This window comes from Stegodyphus dumicola, chromosome 7 (assembly GCF_044657685.1).
Source record: "Stegodyphus dumicola isolate Sdum_Otavi_A_Nest chromosome 7, ASM4465768v1".
Classification (NCBI taxonomy): domain Eukaryota; kingdom Metazoa; phylum Arthropoda; class Arachnida; order Araneae; family Eresidae; genus Stegodyphus; species Stegodyphus dumicola.
Genome location: NC_140774.1, coordinates 13337486 through 13358552, shown reverse-complemented (window position 1 = coordinate 13358552; position 21067 = coordinate 13337486). Strand labels below are relative to the sequence as shown.

Below are 21067 nucleotides of genomic sequence, written 5' to 3'. Positions count from 1 at the left end.
AACCAGGAGTGTGCAGATAATCAAAAATACATTACTTGAAATTACATAATTACACTCTTTGAGAACTTTCATGAATGGCCTCCCCACTAGGTCAGTTAAAATTTAAATCGCTATTAGAAAATTTAATCTCCGTATTTCAGGTGTGACTAAGCCCCACACCAAAATTACACATGTCCCACCTAAAGTAATTTAAGTGCATTTCATTATTTTTAAACATTTCCAGAGATAAAATAGGATACATTGTAATCTTGAAGTATGTTACTGTTCAACTAATTCATGGATATTTAAAAATATTCACACTGAAATGATAATGAAATAATTTAATAAGTAATAGTCTTTTTGTTGTTTTTTTAGCTTCACTTGCACTGTACAGTTTATTTATACACATATAAGCAAATAGTATGCAAAAGACAAACTTTCAAATTTAAACAATTCTGTAATTTTCATAAATAACATCCCACAACATGAAGAATGTACATTTACATTTTGTTAAACAAAATGTTTCGCATCACAGTCACATATCACTCTCCAAGAAAGTACTGAGATAAATACACACATGCATTTTGGCAATAGAGCTATGCGGCTTCATGCAACAAATTGAATATTAGATTGGAAGGAAGGAAGATTGCTCCATGTGCATTCAGTAGCCATCATTGGAAAAGTCTATTTTGGCATAATCGGGATAACGTTCCTTCAGAAGGCGACAGGTCATTAAATGATCTGCTCTCCCATAGCCCTGCAAGTATAAGGTAAATTATCGATATTTGGCTTGAATAAATTACAATATAATTTATAACTGTTGTAAAAATGTTCCAGTTTTTAAACAGGAGTGTGCAAAATAATGATTTTTAACATACAGGCAGCTTGAGATTTTATAGGATATCAAAATATAAGCCAATATTTTTTCAGAGTATAAGGAGTATAAGCCCTTAAGTGCACAAGCCCTAAGTGTGACTTTAAAATTTCTGCTTCTGAAATAAATATAAATGTATACTGTTAGAACTTCTGTTAAACAGTTTTATACACTTTTCAAGACTTCTAACATTCAAGAAATATTTATATTTTAATACCCTCAACTGAAAAAATTATTCTTTTTGATTGTTTTTCTTACAAGCATTAATGGGTTAAAATTCACTTTTGGAAACCATACCTATCACAGTTCGGCATAATTCAATTAACGATGTTAACTGATAATCATTTGAATTACAAGCAGTTGCAAATACATGTAATTCAACTACAATGCAATTTATTACATTGTAATTACTTATACTTGTTATTACAATGTAATTATAATTTATTGCAATAACAAATATCTTAATATTAAAGAATAATTGTAATTACATTGTAACTGTAATTTGAAATCCTTTAATTATAATGTAATTGAAATTATAAATTGAGCAATTACAAAGTAACTGTATTACAAATCCCATAGTGGAATTCTGGGAAAAGAAAAAGCTGATACTTTGGCTAAGAAAGGAACTTTCATAATGCAACGCATTAATCGACCGCTTTCATTTTATACAACTAAATTGTTTGTTAACCTGACTCAAGAAAATTCTTAAGCAGGATATGATTCAACGTGCTATGGATAAAAGGTGGAGGATTCTGGGGGAAGAGACAACTTTCATTCCCGATTTTCCAAGAAAAATAATGGTAGCTCTATTGAGACGTTTGATCGGACACGAGTGTTTGCAAGACCACCTCTGCAGAATTGGATTCCCCAAACTGTATTTTGTGTGACTCCAATCAGCCTACAATTTTTGAGCATTTAAATAATTGTATTGCACTTTCTCAGTATGAGGATATTGTTAAAAAGTACTTGAGAGCCCGCGAATTAATGGCTTGAGCACTAATGTTTGGCATTTGTAAAATAAACAAATCATACAATTGTTTTATATATAATTTGTAGTATTTTATAACATGATACAATTTGTAGCTGATTCAATTACAATGTAATTCTGTTATAAACTGTACAACTACACAACATAACTGTAATTGCAAAATTTATAATTACAGTTAGAACTAGAATAAAATTATACCCACATTTATAATTATACTGTATATGTACATTAATTAGAATTACCATGTAATTATGATTAAATTTATTAGTACTGCCACTGTATTACACCTAGAAGGAGGCATATTATTCATACTTATAATGAAAAATATAGTCCTTAGAAAAGAAATTTTGCAGATATGACCATGCCTCTGAAATTGATGGACAAAATAAGCTTAAATACTCTAGATGGAGCTTACAAGTGCTGTCAGTGTGCAAAATATAAGATTTTCATTAAACATTAATATGCTCTATTGTACAGCAGTTTCTCAACATACTGTCATTCGACAAAGTATAACATCTTTAATTTATCTTTCAATTTTAAGCTATCTTTTGTTAACTGAACAAAACTAGTGATTTAACTTTATCATTGAAACTATTGCTATTCCAGCTATTATAACATAATGACATTTAGAATTACAGTATACGCGCAAACATAATTTAATTTTTAGCTTAGCAGCAACCAAGTATGTAAATTTTTTTTTTTTTTTTTTTTTTTTTTTTTTTTTTAAATAGTGGTAGATCAATTGGGGTTGAAATTCCGGAGCACAATCTAGATGTTTGGGTATTTTCGTGGTTTTCCCACCATGAATGCAGATGAGTTTTCCTTAGAAAGTTCTTCATGAAGGCATCCTTACTCTTATATGCTTTGCTGTGCTCAGTTGAATAAACAATTGGTTATTTAAAGTAAGGGAACCCTTACTTTAAATAACCAATTATTCTAATTTTTATTATCTTTTCTGAAGTCCTTCCCCTCGTAGGATGCAAATTAAAGTGAAGTGAAGAGAGTATAAAGACAGACGAAATTAGAAATTTATTCAGAGCATGATTTTGCTAGCCTAGCGCACGTTGTTACTTTGTCCTTGCTGCTGCTAGGCTGAGTTGTTGATAGGCCTTTTGGCCATTTAATAAGTTCATCGCCCGGTAGGTTGTTGAGTCAGCCTGGTTAGCCTTAAATTAATTCTAAGTCCAACACTACTAATTATCTTTGAATTTATTGTTAAATTATTCTAGCTAGGACTTTAGCACTGTACATGGATAAAGTCAAGAGTGTGCGCAATGCCATTTTTGTGCAATTCTGGGATTTTTTTTAAGTGAAAATAGGTCGACGTGTACATAGATGTGCAAATCTTAAAAACGCGGCAAGCAGTGGGCGATTCTGCACTTTCTCCCAATTTCGCACCTAATCTTAGTCATGATTAAGCACTTTTGTTCCATAAAAGTTCTAGCATAAGCGTAATTCGGCTAGCAGATTGTTGGAAAAAAAATGTTGAGTGTAAAAAAAAAAAAAAAAAAAAAAACATGCCTTTACTTTGTGAAAACAAAATGGCGTCTAAAACAAAACTAGCAGGTTGCTGTAGCAGGGTTGGTCGCCAAACTTTAGCCAAAAAATCACCAAGTTACCATAATCCAAAGATTAACCGTAGTTTCTTTAAATACAGTCAAAAGTCGTTAATTCGGACACCCATAATCCGGAATGATCTATAATCCGGACCTCAAAGCTAAAAACTTTCTGAGCATGCGCCGCGTTGGCACATGTGCACAGGCGTTTTACGCGTGCGCGTAAGACCTTGACTACTGCGCATATGCGTGTGCGCAAGTGCAGAAATAACGGACGGCGTAAGCTAAAATGATCTAATTATCTATTTCAGTTAATGTTAATGATTGCGTTGTTCCTTAAACTTCGAATTGGATCCCGCTTATTATTTTTTGCAGACTGTAAGAGCAATTTTATAAAAGTAAACTTGAACTTTCGATTATGTCAAATAGAATTTCCGATGCTGGAACTTCCAAAGGATCTACAAAATAAAAGTATGTTTCGATGTCCAACAAACAAAAAGTGGAATTACTGCAAAAAATGGATAAAGACATGAAGAATGTGACAGAGAGGTTAGTGAAAACGAAAAAATTTCGATTGACAAGTTAGTCGGTATTCTCGGCACAGCAATTAACGAGACTTGAACAGCGGAACTTTGTAACTGAACAAGAAATTATGTCTTTTTATAGAATTAAAGAGAAAGTATTATCACATAAAATGAAGCAACTTAAACAACTTACACTGAGAGAAATGTTTAATAAAGTAAACAAATAAATATTAAGCTTTTTTTTTTTTTTTTTTTTTTGTAAATTTTGATACCCTTTAGATCATAATTGTTCTTTATTTCATAAATTACGGTTTCATATTTTTAATTTTAGAATTTCTGCATGCCATCTTACGAGATTTAAACTGATGATCTATAATCCGGAAAAATCGATAATCCGGAATCGCCGAAGTCCCGACGAGTCCGGATTAACGACTTTTGACTGTATAACAGAGGGTGATAATATTTGGTGACAACAATCTGAAAAGTGATTCAGATATTTAAGTGATTCAACGAAAAATTCAGTTTCAAAACTAAACAGCAAACTTAAAAGAAACAACAACAACAACAACAACAAAAAAAAAAAAGATTTTGAATATTAACTCACAGGCCAAGAGCTCACTTAATGCCTCAGACTTATAAGTCACTTAGTCGTAGGACACGTGCTGTTTGAACTGAGAATAAATGATTTATTTAACCCTTTGAGGTTTCGTGCATAAAAATATTTTTGGAAAAAATAACTTTACACATAGATAATTAGCTCCTAATACAATGTTATTTCATGCAAAAAAAATAGGTAAACCTTTAAGGTAATTCATGACGTGGTGGGATACCGCTTGTTCCACCGCTCATAGAGCGGTGGCATCTTTGCTAAAATGGCATCTAGCGTAAATTTTCTTAACATGCTTATCTAAAGTTTTAGCAACTAAATGGAAATGCAAGATAAAGAAAAAAAGGTTTTTGAATAATTATCTAGGAAATATTGATCATATTCGCACAATAAATATTTTTTTTCAAAAAAATTTACGTAATTTTTTTTTTAAATTGCTTTTTGTAAGACTTTTTAGATATTTTTTGATGACTTCATAATAGATTTGAAACAGAAAAGATTTTCGCTCCAGTACTTAACTTGCTACAGGTTTGAAAGGGAAGATATTTAGAAGACCATCATGTTTATTTACATTTCACCTCTCTTTCCTCTGCTTAGGATATTTTTCTATGGTGAATCACACATCCATTCAGGGTACTATTCGGTTTTATGGGCTGAAAAAAATCGCCAAACTATTTTTGATGCCAGTGCTGCAAAAAATAATTATGACAACCCTAACGCAAGAAAGGAAGTATAATAGTAAATAACTATCTAAGATTAATGTTTTAATTTAGATGAAAGTTTATTTCATATAGTACTTTTGGTACTTTTCCATTTCGCCGGCGCAATCTCACCAAGCAGACTTTATTGGCGACTACATACAGTATACGCATAAAAAATGCTAACAAATGTTAGTTCTAAGAATTTTGTATTTTGAAGACAAACATTTTAATATCGTTTAAAATTTTAAATGAAATAAATGAAATAAGCCAATAAATGAAGACAATAAATTTGTAAAAAGACATTAATTTAAGAATTTACTATGCTTTAACGGTTCAACCTACTGATTCGCTGGTTCATATTACGTAATTCCAAGTGATCTCATCTCACGTAAACTGCGCTACAAAAATCTAATTTTCTCAGTAATTATCTACATTAAGTTAAATCTTAATTTGGAATACAAGTTTAAATGCAAGAATTATTTCAATTCGTACGAATAGCTTACTCAGATATTATGCAGAACCGCGGTGCTTTACTTCGCTAGTGCATTCTCATTAGAACTGATGACCCTTGATTTTGCCTTTTCCATATTTTTGCCTTCGGGTGAGCGGTGTGATTGCATCCTAGTTGATTTAATTACCGCGAATGGCCTTAGGGCATAAAATTGAACTATCTGGTAAAAATTTATGTAATTTTATGCCAATATTGAAAGAAACAATCAATGTGATAAGAAATGGCTGCGACTTGTTTTAAAAATGAGGCTTAAAAGGTTACCAGCGAGGTTATTCCGTTTGGCATCAGTTGTAGCAATGTTGGCGACTTTATCGCCTGCGCCGGCAAAACGGAAAAGTACCGTACTTTTTTATTATTATAATTTATATAAATAAAAAAATATGATGTGTACACCATGACTTCCTTGTACGGAATATTAAATTATACGCATTTTTTCTTGCATTTCGTTTAAACTTATTGGATTGAATTAAATCTACTTCGCCAACAGCGCATAAACCACAATAGAATAAATGCCTTCTTTAAAATTCACTCTATTTGTTTACCATAGCGACACTCTGGCGCTAGGTTCACTTAAAAGTATTATATTTCGTTCATATTATAACTCAGAATGCACAAAATTTATATCATTTAAAGAATTATCTAATCGTTGCCACATGTTCTATTCAAATACTAATAATATAAAATAAAGCTAGAACGATGTATAAAAGAAATTAAGCAAACAAAACAAAAAAGAAACAGTTTTTCACAGATGATTGAGTATTTCTCATTCAATTAATTCAGATCTCACTTCGTGAGAAGGCAAAAATACATAAAAACTCAAAATATCTATAGTAAAAATTACGAAGTAAATCTTAAACATTTATTTCCTCGAAAAAATTCCAGAAATGATTAAGCATGATTTAATTGGCAATAATAAATGAAGGCGTTATCTTTGTTGTTGGGAAGCAAAGTTTCTCTAGATTGGAAACAAATCCACTAGTCTGCTGTTTCAAATGTAAACAAGCAATGGCCGCCATCAAAAAAATTATTAGGTTTAGCGGCACTTAAACAACTTTAAAATTGTTGATAATTCTAAAAATATTGCATACACATTTACTAAAGGCATAAAAAAACTTAATCAGAAAATAAAAACAACATAATTCAATCATTTTTATAGCAAAAAATGTACAATTTACAAACATATAAGAGTAAAGAAAATGAGATCACTGAGCCGGGTAACAGAGTGTATATATATATAAATACATACGTTTGGTACAGTCGATTTCAACCAAAATACGACGTGCACATCTACATGTTATAGCAGTCCTATGTACAAAATTTCAACGTTCTGAGGTTTTTTGAGTTATGCGAGATACGTACGTACATACGTTCGTGCAGACGACATGAAAAATTCTCTTCAGAATTCATTTTAAACCAGTTTTATAATTTTTTTTGGAGGAAACGAGTCTTTTATTCTGTTCTTACGCACAGATATCACGCAAAAACATCATTAAATTGCATTCGATAGCAGTCAAAATGGATATTTTCGTTGAAATATGCTGCCTGAAACTTTTCGCGATTACAATACTTCCTTTTTACTTCGTACAAGGAAGTAAAAAGGCTAAACATGACTGAATGGAAGCATAAGAGTAAATAACTATTTCAGATCATTATTATAATTTATGTAAAAACTGCTGAACATAACTGAATGGGTGCCTGCATCACTATTTCACTACTGAGTTATTGCTAAAGCATAACTTCATATCGTTGGTTTTACAAACATGATTTTCTACAATGAATGATGCCTTTTCTTTGAAAAAATTCTCTTTAACGTGCAGAATCGCCCACTTATTTTTTTGCCGCTTTTTACAAGGGTAAAAACAATTGGATGTGTACATAGATAAAGGGTGTGTGCAGTGCCATTTTTGTGCACATCTGGGATTTTTTTTAAAGTGAAAATAGGTCGATGTGTACATGGATACCGAGTATGTGCAATTCTTAAAAACGCGTCAAGCTGTGGGTGATTCAGCACTTTACCCAAAATTCTTTTGCTGACTTTTCATCATGAGCAATTCCCAAATTGTTAAATCCATAGGATATCAAAAAAGGATTTAAAAATTAAACTAGTATTTCAATGACATCTTAAGAAATATATATAAACTTGCGCAATCTGAAATCTGCGCATACACGAGATTTGGTGCGATGTTAAATGGGCGCGTTTGCTAGATTTGGCGCTTTTGCGCATACATTTTCGCTGCAATTTTTTTTACGGTCCTCAAAATGGAATATTACCCCATTCAGTATTCAATGACATTTCATGTTACAGGGTTATATTTTTATTTCTTTCGAAAAAATACTAAATATTTTTCATGTTTTAACATTACAGCAATTTATTAAAAAATATAAATTTGCATTATCAATATATAAAATGAACATACTTGAATTTAAAAAAAAAACTGAACGGTGCTGCCATCTAATAGCAATTCCTACATGCGTGGTGGAATGTATTTGTCCCACCCTTTAATTTCAACCATTTTTAATTAATATATATGAATTCAAATAACTTTTATTAGAAAAAAAAAACCCTTTTGATACAAATATTCATTCTATCTAACACCAAAAGTTGTTGTTCAAACGATTTAAATTGCATAAGAAAATAAGAAAAACTGCTTCAAAATTAGACCTGCAAAGAATTTTTATTTTACGTTATTTCCATGAATGAATACTAATGCTGCTATCTGTTAGACATTTAGAAAACTAAAAGGCATAATTGTATGTATTTTAAATGGAATTTTGCAGCTTTCATCTAGAAGATAAAAAAGGTGCCACCTGCCAAAGGGTTTAATTACGATTTGATTATTCAGCTACACTTAGGACTGGTGCAGCGACTATTGGCAGCAAAATTTACGAGGCACAAAATTTTTAGCATTTTGTGAAGCATCAAGCAGTAAAATTAAGGGATGGCACTGGGACATAAAATTTTTAGAATTTAGAGATGCACTTGGCAGGAGAATTTCAGACCCATGAAAGACTGCATCGAGAGTTTCCCATCATAAGCCCACTAAATCAAATGTGATAATGTGCGAAAAGTCACTTACAGCCCACTATATAATTAATATTTAATATGCTGAAATGGAGCATTTTATTTTAAATTACTTACAAAGACTTAATAGTCTTTAAAGTATTAGAACTGCTGTGATGAATGTTCATTATTACTTTATCCTCTGATGAAGGCACATCCATAATTTTGAAATGTATCACACAGTGCAAGAGGATTAAAATTTTGTTGGTAAATATGGCAATATGATATAAACACATATATTTAAATTCTTTAGATTTTTTTACTTCATTTTAGAGAAGTAGTTTAAAATTTGGGATAAAATCATTAATACTAATATTGTACTTTAACCCCTCCGTGCCGGGTAGCGCAAACGCGTGCTTATCGCGGAGGCTGGCAGTGTCTTACGCGAGTGTCTGTCCAGGGCCGGGGGCTATTTTGCTATTAAGTCTAAATCCATGAAATTTACGAAGTATCAACGTATTGTTTAATAATGCTCTATAGAGTATTTAAACGGCTTATGCTTTATAGATATTTTTATATATACTTTAATTACATTAAATTATTTCTTGTTTAAGTGCACATTTTATTTTCATTACTCATCATTTTATGATTTTTAACATTATACATCTGAAAACTAAATATATTACTTAAAATTCTCTTTTCGTATGAAAAATTTGAAAACAGGAATCTACACACAGTCCTACGTTACATTCCTTGCACTCGTAATAACTCATTTGCCGTTTTGGAGGATTTTTCCGGGAATGTGAACAAACAAAGCATCGTCATCTCATTTTCTTATCAGTCTCTTCTGAACAAAGTTTTGGAAAATGTCTTTCAGTTAATCTTTCAGAATCAATATCAGAATATCAGAATTTCAGAATCAATATCTGAGATATTTTGCATCATTTCTGCTATTTCATGTTCTGTTAAACATTTTTGACGCTTCGACATTGCAACGGTAAAAACAGAAAGAATTCACGTCTAACAAGATCTAATTATTTTCTAAAAACTGAACTGCAAACCGAAATACCCAACGCTTTAGCGAAAATAAAACTTCTCTGCTTACAATAAACAACTACCATGTGTGAATTTAAAGAGACGTCATAAATCACGCCATTCGGAAACATTTATTTCCCCTTTTGTTTATATAATCAAAAACACGTGTATGTGAGTCATGCTTCTCTCATTTCCAGTAGAAGGTCTAATATACATGTATCTGAAACCATATGGACATACAGTGCCATCTTGTGGCAGAAATTATAGTTTTTAAAACGTTCCAGGACACTGGCACAAATACATGACAGTTGGGGCTGAACGGGAAAATGCTCTGGCACGCCTGCGTGTCGGCCGGGAAGTGAGTGCGTTCGTTGCTGGCACGTAGACATGACAGTCGGCGCGAAGGGGTTAACTTAATCTCAAGATTTTGTTTATACAGTCAAAAGTCGTTAATTCGGACACCCATAATCTGGACCTCAAAGATACAAACTTTCTGCACATGCGTCTCTTTGACGCATGCGCGTAAGACCTTTACGACTGCGAATATGCTTGTGCGCGTGCGAAAAATACGTTTACGAGTGCGCGTTTAATGTATAACGGACGGTATACGCTAAGCTAAAATGATCTAATTATCTATTTCAGTTAATGTTACAGATTGCGTTGCTCCTTAATCTTCGAATTGGATCCGGCTTATTATTTTTTGCAGACTGTTAGAGCAATTTTATAAAAGTAAGCTTGAACTTTCGATTATGTCAAATAGAATTTCTGATATATATTTATTAATATGTAAAGGATCTACAAAGCGAAAGTATGTTTCAAAGTTCATTAAACAAAAAGTGAAATTGCTGCAAAAAATGGATGAAGGCATATCCTTTGTTTATCTAAACTTTAACGTTTGTTTATCTAAACTTTGTTTATCTTTAACGCTGTGGCGCACAATAAATTGGAACTTGATCTGTCAGCACTATCCTTATCTTCAGGGCAGATATTTTTATTTTATTTGGCTTATAATTCCTTACTAAATGTAGTATTTCATCTCGATGTACTCCGTCTTTGATATAATTTAAATCAAATTCCTCGTCATTATAATTTGCTTCCGATAACGAAGAAAGTAACAGAGGTTATTGAAAACGAAAAAATTTTGATTGACAAATTAGTCGGTAGACACAGTAATTATAGGACTTGAACAGCGGAACTTTGTAACTGAACAAGAAATTATGTCTGTTCATAGAATAAAAGAGAATGTATTATCACATAAAAAACGAAGTAACTTAAACAACTTGCATTGAAAGAAATGTTTAATAAAGTAAACAAATAAATATTAAGCTTTTTTTTTTTTTTTTTTTGTAAATTTTGATACCCTTTCGATCATAATTGTTCTTTATTTCATAAATTATGGTTTCATATTTTTAATTTTATAATTTCTGCATGCCATCTTACCAGATTTAAACTGATGATCTATAATCCGGAATCGACGAAGTCCCGCCGAGTCCGGATTAACGACTTTTGACTGTAATAAATAACTTTTAACATATGCTATAAGGTTCTTTTCCCCTCCTTTCTGCATACCTTCGTGGTGTAAGGGTTAGCACACTCTGTGCGTATTCGAGAGTGCCAGGTTTGAGTCCCGGTGAGGGCACTGCTCATTTTTCACATCTCCTGCTTCAAAACAACCTAAGGATTCTACAGTGGGGCCCAAATTAAAAAAAGTGGTGGATGATAATTCTTCACCACCAGACTTTGCGGTTTGGGTCCCTTAATCCTCAGTCGCCCTTCAAAAAGTATATAGGGTACTTTCTCTTTCCTTTCTGCATGCCTTCGAGGTGTAAGGATTAGCACACTCGGTGCGTATTCTAGAGGTCCAGGTTCGACTCATGTAAATTTTTCACATCTCTTGCTTAAAATAACCTAATGGCTCTACAATGCAAGTGTCCAAATATTTAGATAAAAAGCAGGTTTTACAGGAATTATTTTTACATGTTAGGCTTAATTACAAAATGCACTCAGGCACACATTATGTTCAGTGCTCCAAGGTCATGGGCACATGGAAAGATTTTGTTCACTTGATATTGGAAGTGAAGAGGTTAATCCAAAATTGACTGCATTTCATTTTAAATTAAAGGATTTAAAAATTTTTCACTAAGGACCCTGTACTAAAGAATAAACTGAAGATGGATTTTACTACACATAAATTTAATATTTTTTTCCATCTGTGATACAAAATAGTCATCATAATATATTTACTTTAAAAGCTTGCTCATAAATATAATACAGTACAAAGTCTGAGGTCAGAAATCATCGGGACTTTGGTGATTACAAATTTTAAAAATTTCCGGAATTTTAGATCATCAGTTTAAATCTAGTAATATGACATGTAGGCAAGGCAACATGGGGGTTTTGCTTATTGTTTAGATAAGACAGAAAAAATTCTATTCCCTCACAAACAAAGGCTAAAATTGTGATTGCAGTCAACATGACTCAACATACTGTCATTGGCAATGGTACAATTCCCTAAGCAGCAAGTGTCTGAAAGTGGCATGCTCAGTTTCCCGCCAGAAAAATCACATTTACAGATAGCACAGCAGCTTACTTTTCTTGAGAATTATATTCTCCATTCCTAAATTTTGTAACAGGAAAGGTTTTTTTCAGCACCACAGGTGCTATTGGTCTCAAACCTCACTTTTTGTCTTTATCACTTTTCAAATGTTGCCATCAAATGTTATCGCCATGCATTATTTTTAAAGAAATATATACAAATATTAAAAACAAAATATGATAACACAAATAAAATGATGTTGCTACCAAATGTTATTGCAATACATTATTTTTAAAGAAATGAAATAGCAAATAAATGGGTACATTTAGCATTTTATTGGATATTCTAAAAAAATGTACATAAAATATTTTTAATTTCCATACGCCAGCTTATTGCCATTTGAAGAAGCATTAGATATTTAATTTCTCTTTTAATCTGCCTGTTAGTGATTAACACACTAACACTTAAAAGCAATAAACCACAGTCCTTGTTTACTTTATTATTACTAAAAGCTTTATGTATACGTTTCTTTTTTATAGTAATTACTTTAAGCTGCTGCTTGCACCTGTGGCTAGTTATTTGAAAAGTGAAATGGAAAATAAAAGTGTTTTCACGTCAAATTCGTAAGCTCTTTTAGGTTAAAAATTTATGGCAACACTTAATACTGCCTCGAGAATTCTAAAGAAATGCTTTTTTAAAAACTCTGAGATTTTGCTGTTGAATTTTACGTGGTGCAAATGTGAAGAAAGTGATGTTTAATACTAAAGTGAAAAAACAAAAAAAGTTGGGTTTAATCCTAATACGTGGAACATGGGATTTGGCGACATTATGATGAGTAAATGGGCGATTTTGGCGTTGGCAACAATTTAAAAAATCACAACGAGGCTGTACCATATAAAGTACAAAGTCCATAATCTGGATGTCCATTATCCGGAATGATCTATAATCCGGACCTCAAAGCCACAAACTTTTTTCTCGTATGCTTTACACATACACATCTAATGTAAAAAAGATGATATAAGCTAGGCTAAAATTATCTTTATTGATTCTAAGGCATTTCAGTTAATGTTGCAGATTGCGCTGCTCCTTAATCTTCTAATTGGATCCGGCTTATTATTTTTTGCAGACTGTTAGAGCAATTTTATAAAAATTAAGCTTGAATTTTCGATTATGTCAAAAAGAGTTTCCAATTCTGGAGCTGCCAAAGGATCTACAAAGCAAAAGCATGTTTCGATATCCATCAAACAAAAAGTGGAATTGCTGCAAAAAATGGATAAAGGCATATCTGTCTCAAAATTATGTGAGGAGTACGACATAAGCAAAAAGAAAAAGGAACTTTTTTAATTTTTTGTGGATTTTAATTTTAACCAGAGCTTAAATAACAGAACAAGGGTTCGTTATGCTAAAAGTGATGATCATGACAAAGTGATGATTGAATGAGTCAGACAGCGTCGCAGCGAGGACGTGCCATTGACGGGTCCAATGCTAATGACTCAAGCCAAAAAATATTTCATGAAGAAATGAACTTAAACGCTGAGTGCACATATTTGACAGGTTGGCTAACCAAATTTAAAAATCGCCATGGTATAAGACAATTAAAAATTTCAGGTGAGAAAGCTTAAGCTGATACTGAAGCTGCTGAACAATTTGCAGATGAATTCATTGAATCCAGAATTATCCTCAATTACCTCCAGAACAAATTTAGAACGCTGATGAAACTGGTCTTCTCTGGCAATATGTACCGCGTAATACCTTGGCAACCTCTACAGAAAAGGCTCCAACTGGTGTCAAAGATTCCAAAGCGAGACTAACAATTTTAGCATACGCAAATGCTGCAAGAACACACAAGTGCAAACTTTTCGTAATAGGAAAACATGCACGACCTCCAGCATTTAAAGGAGTAATGATTTTTCCCGTTGCATGGATGACACAAGCGTTGATGAATGATTGGTTTGAAAGTCATTTTATACCCGAGGCTCGGCGACATTTGAATTTGGTTGGTTTACCTGATGACTCAAAAATAGTCCTGATTGTTGACAACCAGAGCTTAAATTGCGGCGGAGCCCGGCTCCGGACTTCTTAGTTTTGGGGATAAATCATAATTCTAGGAGCGCCACGGAGCCCTAAATCGGAAGGCTTCAGCGCTTCATTTATGTAACTGAACAACAATTTCAGTAGAAATTTGATCTCAAAAATGTTATTTTTTTGCAATAAAATTATATTACAAATTGCTTATTAAATTTTAATATATCTCTTTACCTTTTATTTAATTTTAATTATTTAATTACATTAATATTTAATTATTTAACTATTTTTATAATTAATTTTATTTAATTAAATAATAATTGATAATTAATTATTAATATTAATTAAATAATAATTAATTTTGTAATCATTAACTATTTAATTTTTAAATTATTAATGATTTTAATAGTCATTTTATTTATTTCTTTACTTTTGTTCCTCTTTGCTGACGGTCTTCCATAGGGCTCCGGCACTTAATTAAGCCCTGTTGACAACTGTTCGGTGCATACTTCACTTAACCCCTTAAGCAGTTTGCCCGTACGGTGTACGTGCTACCCGAAATTGGCCTCAACCGGTTTGCCCGTACGGTGTACGGGTATAGATATTTTCTCCTTTCCTTTTCCGGTTTGCCCGTATTTTTCAATATTGCAAAGATACTATTTAGTATTAATATTTTTCAACAGATGGCATGTCCATGTAACTGAAATGCTCTGGGATGTTTTTTTAAGTAAAAATAAGTCGGCGTGTACATGGTTTAGTGATATTTTAATTAAATGATAGTTATTTTGTGAATTTTATGTTTCTAGGAATTTGGTATACGTTTCAGTTGAAGTAAACGTGCATGGAAATAATTTAAATATTTGATACTAAGTATTTGTAATGCTTGCGGTATGAATTCGTTGGTGATGTGTATAATGTAATAGATGATTTAGAGGTAAAAGTTTTTGGATATTTTATTTATTTTATATGTGGAAATGTTCATATTTGGAAAGGGTAAATACTTTTTCGCGATCAGGTAATTTCATATATGTTCTTTTTACCGGGTTTAAAGATTGAGAAAATTGTCATGTATTTTCGTGAAATTTTTCTAATTTATGAGAAAAAAGCAGTGTACATGGATATAGTGAAGAGTGTGCGCAATGCCATTTTTTTGCAATTCTGGGGTGTTTTTTTAAGTAAAAATAAGTCGATGTGTACATGGTTTAGTGATATTTTAATTAAATGATAGTTATTTTGTGAATTTTATGTTAGTAGGAATTTGGTATACGTTTCAGTTGAAGTAAACGTGTATGGAAATAATTTAAATATTTGACACTAAGTATTTGTAACTATTTTTAATGTTTGCGTATAAATTCGTTAGTGACGTTTATAACATAATAGATAATTTAGAGGTAAAAGCTTTTGGATATTTTATATGTGGAAATGTTCATCCTTGGAAAGGGTATGTACTTTTTCGCGATCAGGTAATTTCATATATGTGCTTTTTATTGAGTTTAAAGATTAAGAAAATTTTCCAGCATTTCTCTGCAAATTTTTGTAATTTATGAGAAAATAGCAGTGTAGATGGATTAATTTAAGAGTGTGCGCAATGCCATTTTTGTGCAATTCTGGGATGTTTTTTTAAGTAAAAATAAGTCAACGTGTAAATGGTTTATGTGCATGTGCTATTTTGAAAAATGCGCAAGGAGTTTGCGATTCTGCACTTTTTCCCAATTTTGCAGTTAATATTTGTCATGATTAAGCAGTTTTGTTACATAAAATTTCTAGCATCAATGTAATTCGGCTAGTAGATTGTTGGAAAAAGTGTTGAGTAAATAAAAAGAAAAGAAACATGTCTTTACTTCGTGAAGACATAATGGCGGCGAAAAAAAAAATAGAGGGTTGCTGTAGCAGAGTTGGTTGCCAAATTTTCGCCAAGTTACCATAATCCAAAGATCAACCAAATCCAATTCTTTTTACTCTTGTAAAAAGTGCCAAACAAATAAGTGCATTTGTTAAGTAGTATTTGTTTTTATACTGTATGCAAAGAAAATATAAAATGAGCATTTAGCAAACTAATCTTACTCGAACTGCATGATGACACTGTACTGCTCATGCTAAATTTTGACTTTTAAAGAATTGCAAATTTTTCATACCAGTGAATATTGCTAAATTTTTTAATAAATGCTCTGGCCATATTTTAAAATAAAAAAATAGCATATCATCTATCTACCTGTGAGTATCCATACACATGGATGGTTTTATCAACTGGATTATGCTTTATACGGCCTCCTCCCACGCATTCACATTCTAGACCAAGTTTCTCAATATCTGGTGTTGTAACTTCATATATGTCACCTAGTATGAAGAAAATAATTATTAAACCTACATTAATCAGACGTAAGGGATGGGGAAAGTTTATACACAAAACAAAGGTGAATAAAAGCATTTTAGGGGAGCAGATAATTAATGAAATCCCACAATTAAGTTAAAAGGCACATTACTACTAATTATTATTTTGATGTTTAATTACTAAGTTCATGATTAGCTACGTCAGAATTAAAACAAAACCATAATATTTACAAAGTAAAAGATTGTGATAATATAAATATTTTAAATTAGTTCTACATCGAATATTCCAGACTAAAATAGCAACATAATTCCAAAATTATAAGGTACGCAAACACAGCAGCCAATTATAAGTTCTAGATTAGAATAGTAACATAATTCCAAAATTATAATATACACAACCACAGTAGCCAATCAACGAGATCTAAGAATGTATCAGCTGTACGTAAAAAAAAAAAAAAAAAAGTGCTCCAGACAAATGTATTTACCATGATATTCAGCAGTACTCATACCCCTTACAATGTATTTAAACGTTTTTTCTTCATTATCCGGGTCATAAACTTTAACAAGAATATATTTGAATGTCCCATCGTCAATCTTGACCGACTCAACCGAATTTAATTTTTCTTCCATTGTAATTAAACTTTTCGATTTAAGAAAATGAAATATAAGCTTTATTCAAAAGTATTTTGAAATTTAAATGCGAAAATTCCTTAAACAAAAATATTTCGAGTTAAATGCCGACAAATATGCATTGAAAAGACACGCTTCGAATTTCGACTGTACGTTGCCATACGAGCTTTAAAAACAAAAGAAGGCAAATAATTATCTGGGGGGGGAAATGCCTAGTTTATCGATTTCACCACCAGATGACGCTAGTAAACCAAGCTTTGCTAGCAAAATGTAATGAAGAAATTACTTGTTCTCATTTGCTTATTTTTACTTAGACAAGCTTTTACAAATCGAATTTAGTGACAGAAAAGTTCCCTGTAGTGATAACTTATTTTGAAAGCTTGCTAACAATTTGTTTTTCCAGCTTGAAGCACACGAAAAATATAAAAATTTCACTCAAAAAGCTTAAAAAAACTTCTCTCGGTCAAGTTAACACAGATCGTATTTTATTCTCGAGTGTCAAGATGTAGAAACATCTTTTTACTCGACTTCTGATAAGGATCGGAAAGGAGGAGAAAGAGTAAGGTGGAAGGAAGTGTGGGAGGCGGAAAAAAGAGAGTGAGGTCCGCACTAGCGGCGGCGAAAAAAAGGCGGGTGGCAAGTCCAGTGTCGTTATAAGATGTAGCCGGGGGCCGGTAAACTACAGAGTCAGTTTAGCGTGAATGAGTCAATTAAGGTTGTAATTCTTATGTGAGTAGGATGTCACACGGGTACCGATGTTTTTCTCTGCGATGCGAGGAGTTTCTGAGAGTGCTAATGAGGCTATTACTGTGGGTTTGTACTGAATAAAAGAAGTTGACCACTAATCGTTTAATATACTCTTGAATAAGTTCGATTCGAAGGTCTCTGGGAATATAGATGTTTGGAATATACCAAGGAGCATTAATAATTTCTCGTAGAATTTTATTTTGTAGAATTTGTAATTGTTTAATATTGGTTTTAGCTGCATGTCCCCAGATCGGTACTGCATGAAGGAGGGCTGGGCGAAGTATGGAGCGATATAGAATTAATTTGTTTGTAAAAGATAAGTTGCTTTTTCTACCAAGAAGAGGTCGTATAGTAGCTGTGGTGATTTTAAATTTTTGTACTACGGACCGGAAGTGGGTTCTGAAGGTAAGTTTTTGGTCAAGGGTGACTCCAAGGTATTTGGTTTCATTAATCCAGTCTATTTCTTCGTCAAATATTTCAGGGGATGGAGGATAGCATTTCATGTTTCCTTTACGCAAAATTATTGCTTTAGTTTTATCAGTGTTAATTTAAATCCTCCAAAGGATGAGCCATTTTTCCAGTTTTATGAGATAGTTTTGGACTTGGTTTCTTACGGCGATAACTGTGCATGCTCTAGTAAGTATGGCGGTGTCATCGGCAAAGAGTGCAAGATGAACAGAAGGGTCTTTAGGGATGTCTTGTGTATAAATATTAAAAAGGTACGGTGAAAGTGCCGACCCCTGTAGGACACCAGCATTTATTACTCTGGTGGTAGAGTAAGCAGTACCGATTTTGATTCTGAATGTTCTGTTGCTGAGAAAAGAGGCTATTAAGCGAATAAAATGATCTGGAAAATTGAGAGTGATTAGTTTGTAAACAAGGCCTCGATGCCATACCCTGTCAAAAGCTTTCGCGATATCGAGGAATATAGCACCGGTCGGAAGCTTGCAGTTGTAGCCTTCAGTGATAATGTTGATAACTCTAAGAAGTTGGTGGCAAGTGCTATGATGATTGCGAATTGTTCTTCTGGGAAAAAATTCATGGAAGGGTGAATTTTTTGGATGTGGAAAAATAGGATTTTCTCGGTAACTTTAGACAGATGGCTAAGTAAAGTGACAGGGAGTGTTGGAAGTTGGACTGTGGGAAGGTTGGATTTTGTTGCAGTTTAGCAAAAACAATTATTATAGCTTGCTTCCATGAGTTAGGAAAATGAGCGAATTTGATAATGTTGTTGATTATCTTAGTTAGGCAGGTAAGAGCGTTGATAGGAAGATGCTTCAATGCTTTGGTCGAGATGCCATCGTGCCCTGAGGCTTTCTTCGTTTGTAAGGCGCTGATGGTGTTGGCAACGATTGTTGGGGTAGTCAGGAAAGTGAAGTTATTGGCCACCTGGTTGACCCGTTCAATATGGTTATTGTCGTACGGAGTGGGATTAAGAGTGAATGTATCTTCCATATAGTCCGCAAAAGATTTAGCTTTATCTTCTTCTGTATATGAAATTCCACTAGGTCCATGGATAGCTGGAATAGGTTTATAAGGTTTTTTGAATTTGCGGGAAATGTCAAATAGGAAATTGTCCTCTATAGCTAGGTTATTTAGGAAATTGGTCCATTTTTGGTTTTTGAAGTTCTTGATTCTTCTGTTGATTTCTTTTTGCATAGATATTAGTTCGTGTTTGAGTTGTGGATCCCTGGTGGTTTTCCACCTTTTATGGATCCAGTTTTTCTCTTTAATACTATTTCTTATGTCGGAAAGAAGGGAAAGGAAAGGCTTATTCACATAAAAAGTATTGGTGGCTTCCTTTAAAGCAGGATTGATGCAGTTGGTAAATTTTGAGACTTCGTGTTCTAAATCTTCTTTGTTGTTGATGCATGGGTTACTTTGTATGGAGTTATTCAGAATTTCAGAGTATTTGATCCAATTTGTAACTCCTATACTTCTGTCAAGTGAGGGGAGGTATTTATTAATGGGGATTTCAAATACAATGGGGTTGTGGTCGGAAGACAGGGCAGAAATTACAGAGATATTGCAACTGTTAGTAATGTTGTTTGAGATGAAGAAGTCAATTGTGGTGGCGCTATTGTACCCGTAATGGGTGGGCTCGTCTGGAGCATGAATGTTATAATTATTTGATTGAATGAGTTTAAATATGTCATTTCCTTTTTTGTTAGCAGGTCCTCGGTTCCAGCAGGGGTGTTTGGAGTTGAAGTCCCCTCCGATAATGGTAGAAGTATTAGAATTGAGAAGGTGAATCAATTCTTGTACGCTGGGATTATTATTTGGTGGGATTTATATATTAGAAATTTTGAATTTTTTATGTTCTATTACAATTTCTATTGTGTTACTTTCGAAAGTGGTGCTGGGATTAGGAATTTGAGAGTGTTTCATGCTGATTTTAACAAATGTGATGATACCACCACTTCTTCCTGTCTCACGATCTGTACGGTAGGCTATCAAGTTAACAAAACTGGTCTCTTACTCAAAATTCAGACTAAATAGTCACGTTGGAAGTATTATGTTTTTAAGCTTTGAAATAAATCTTTTTGGATTCAGGAGATCTCATACACAATAATAAATTGACATTGCGGTAGCGAATAAATATGGCCACTTTGAGTATTTGTGGGACAGTGCAATCATATCTTTACTGGCCTATGTGATTCAGAAGTTCAAAAATTTGACACTTCTAGATAAGACATGCGAAAACTCAAGATTAGTGCTATTTATATATAGGTCCTTTTCCTCTGAAGTGAGCAGATAGCTGTAACTGCATTTAAGAGATATGTAGTTAAAATAATCCATTTTAAAAGATTCCTTCATCAGCAGAAGGACGCGCAAAAGGCAAATTAAAATTATTCATTCCAAAAAGTATCCAGTTCTTTGAAACAGCTATATTCTTTCTGTATTTAGCTCTCATGACTATGTCTAACTGGAGGCAGTTATTATAGCAATAGACCTTGTACATTTCAAGAATAATGAGGCAGGGGAAAGTTTTATTGCTATTTTGTGCTTAGTGCAGGAATGG

General features: G+C 32.8%; 1 protein-coding gene across 1 annotated transcript; it reads right to left on the bottom strand.

Annotated features, from left to right (window-relative positions):
* Positions 1 to 305: 305 nt before the first annotated feature.
* LOC118196355 (14 kDa phosphohistidine phosphatase-like) lies at positions 306 to 17468 on the bottom strand. Its single transcript, XM_035367790.1, has 3 exons — positions 17154 to 17468; positions 16550 to 16674; positions 306 to 736 (listed from the first exon to the last, which is right to left on the bottom strand). The coding sequence occupies exons 1-3, from the start codon at positions 17296 to 17298 to the stop codon at positions 641 to 643; spliced, it is 366 nt and encodes a 121-aa protein (XP_035223681.1). The 5' UTR covers positions 17299 to 17468; the 3' UTR covers positions 306 to 640.
* Positions 17469 to 21067: the final 3599 nt, after the last annotated feature.

Coding starts and splice junctions, on each gene's coding strand:
- LOC118196355 (XM_035367790.1), bottom strand. CDS start 17,298: ATGGAAGAAAAATTAAATTCGGTTGAGTCGGTCAAGATTGACGATGGG. Junction 16,675..17,153: donor GAGTACTGCTGAATATCATG/GTAAATACATTT, acceptor TCTTCATACTAG/GTGACATATATGAAGTTACA. Junction 737..16,549: donor ATGTGTATGGATACTCACAG/GTAGATAGATGA, acceptor TTATACTTGCAG/GGCTATGGGAGAGCAGATCA.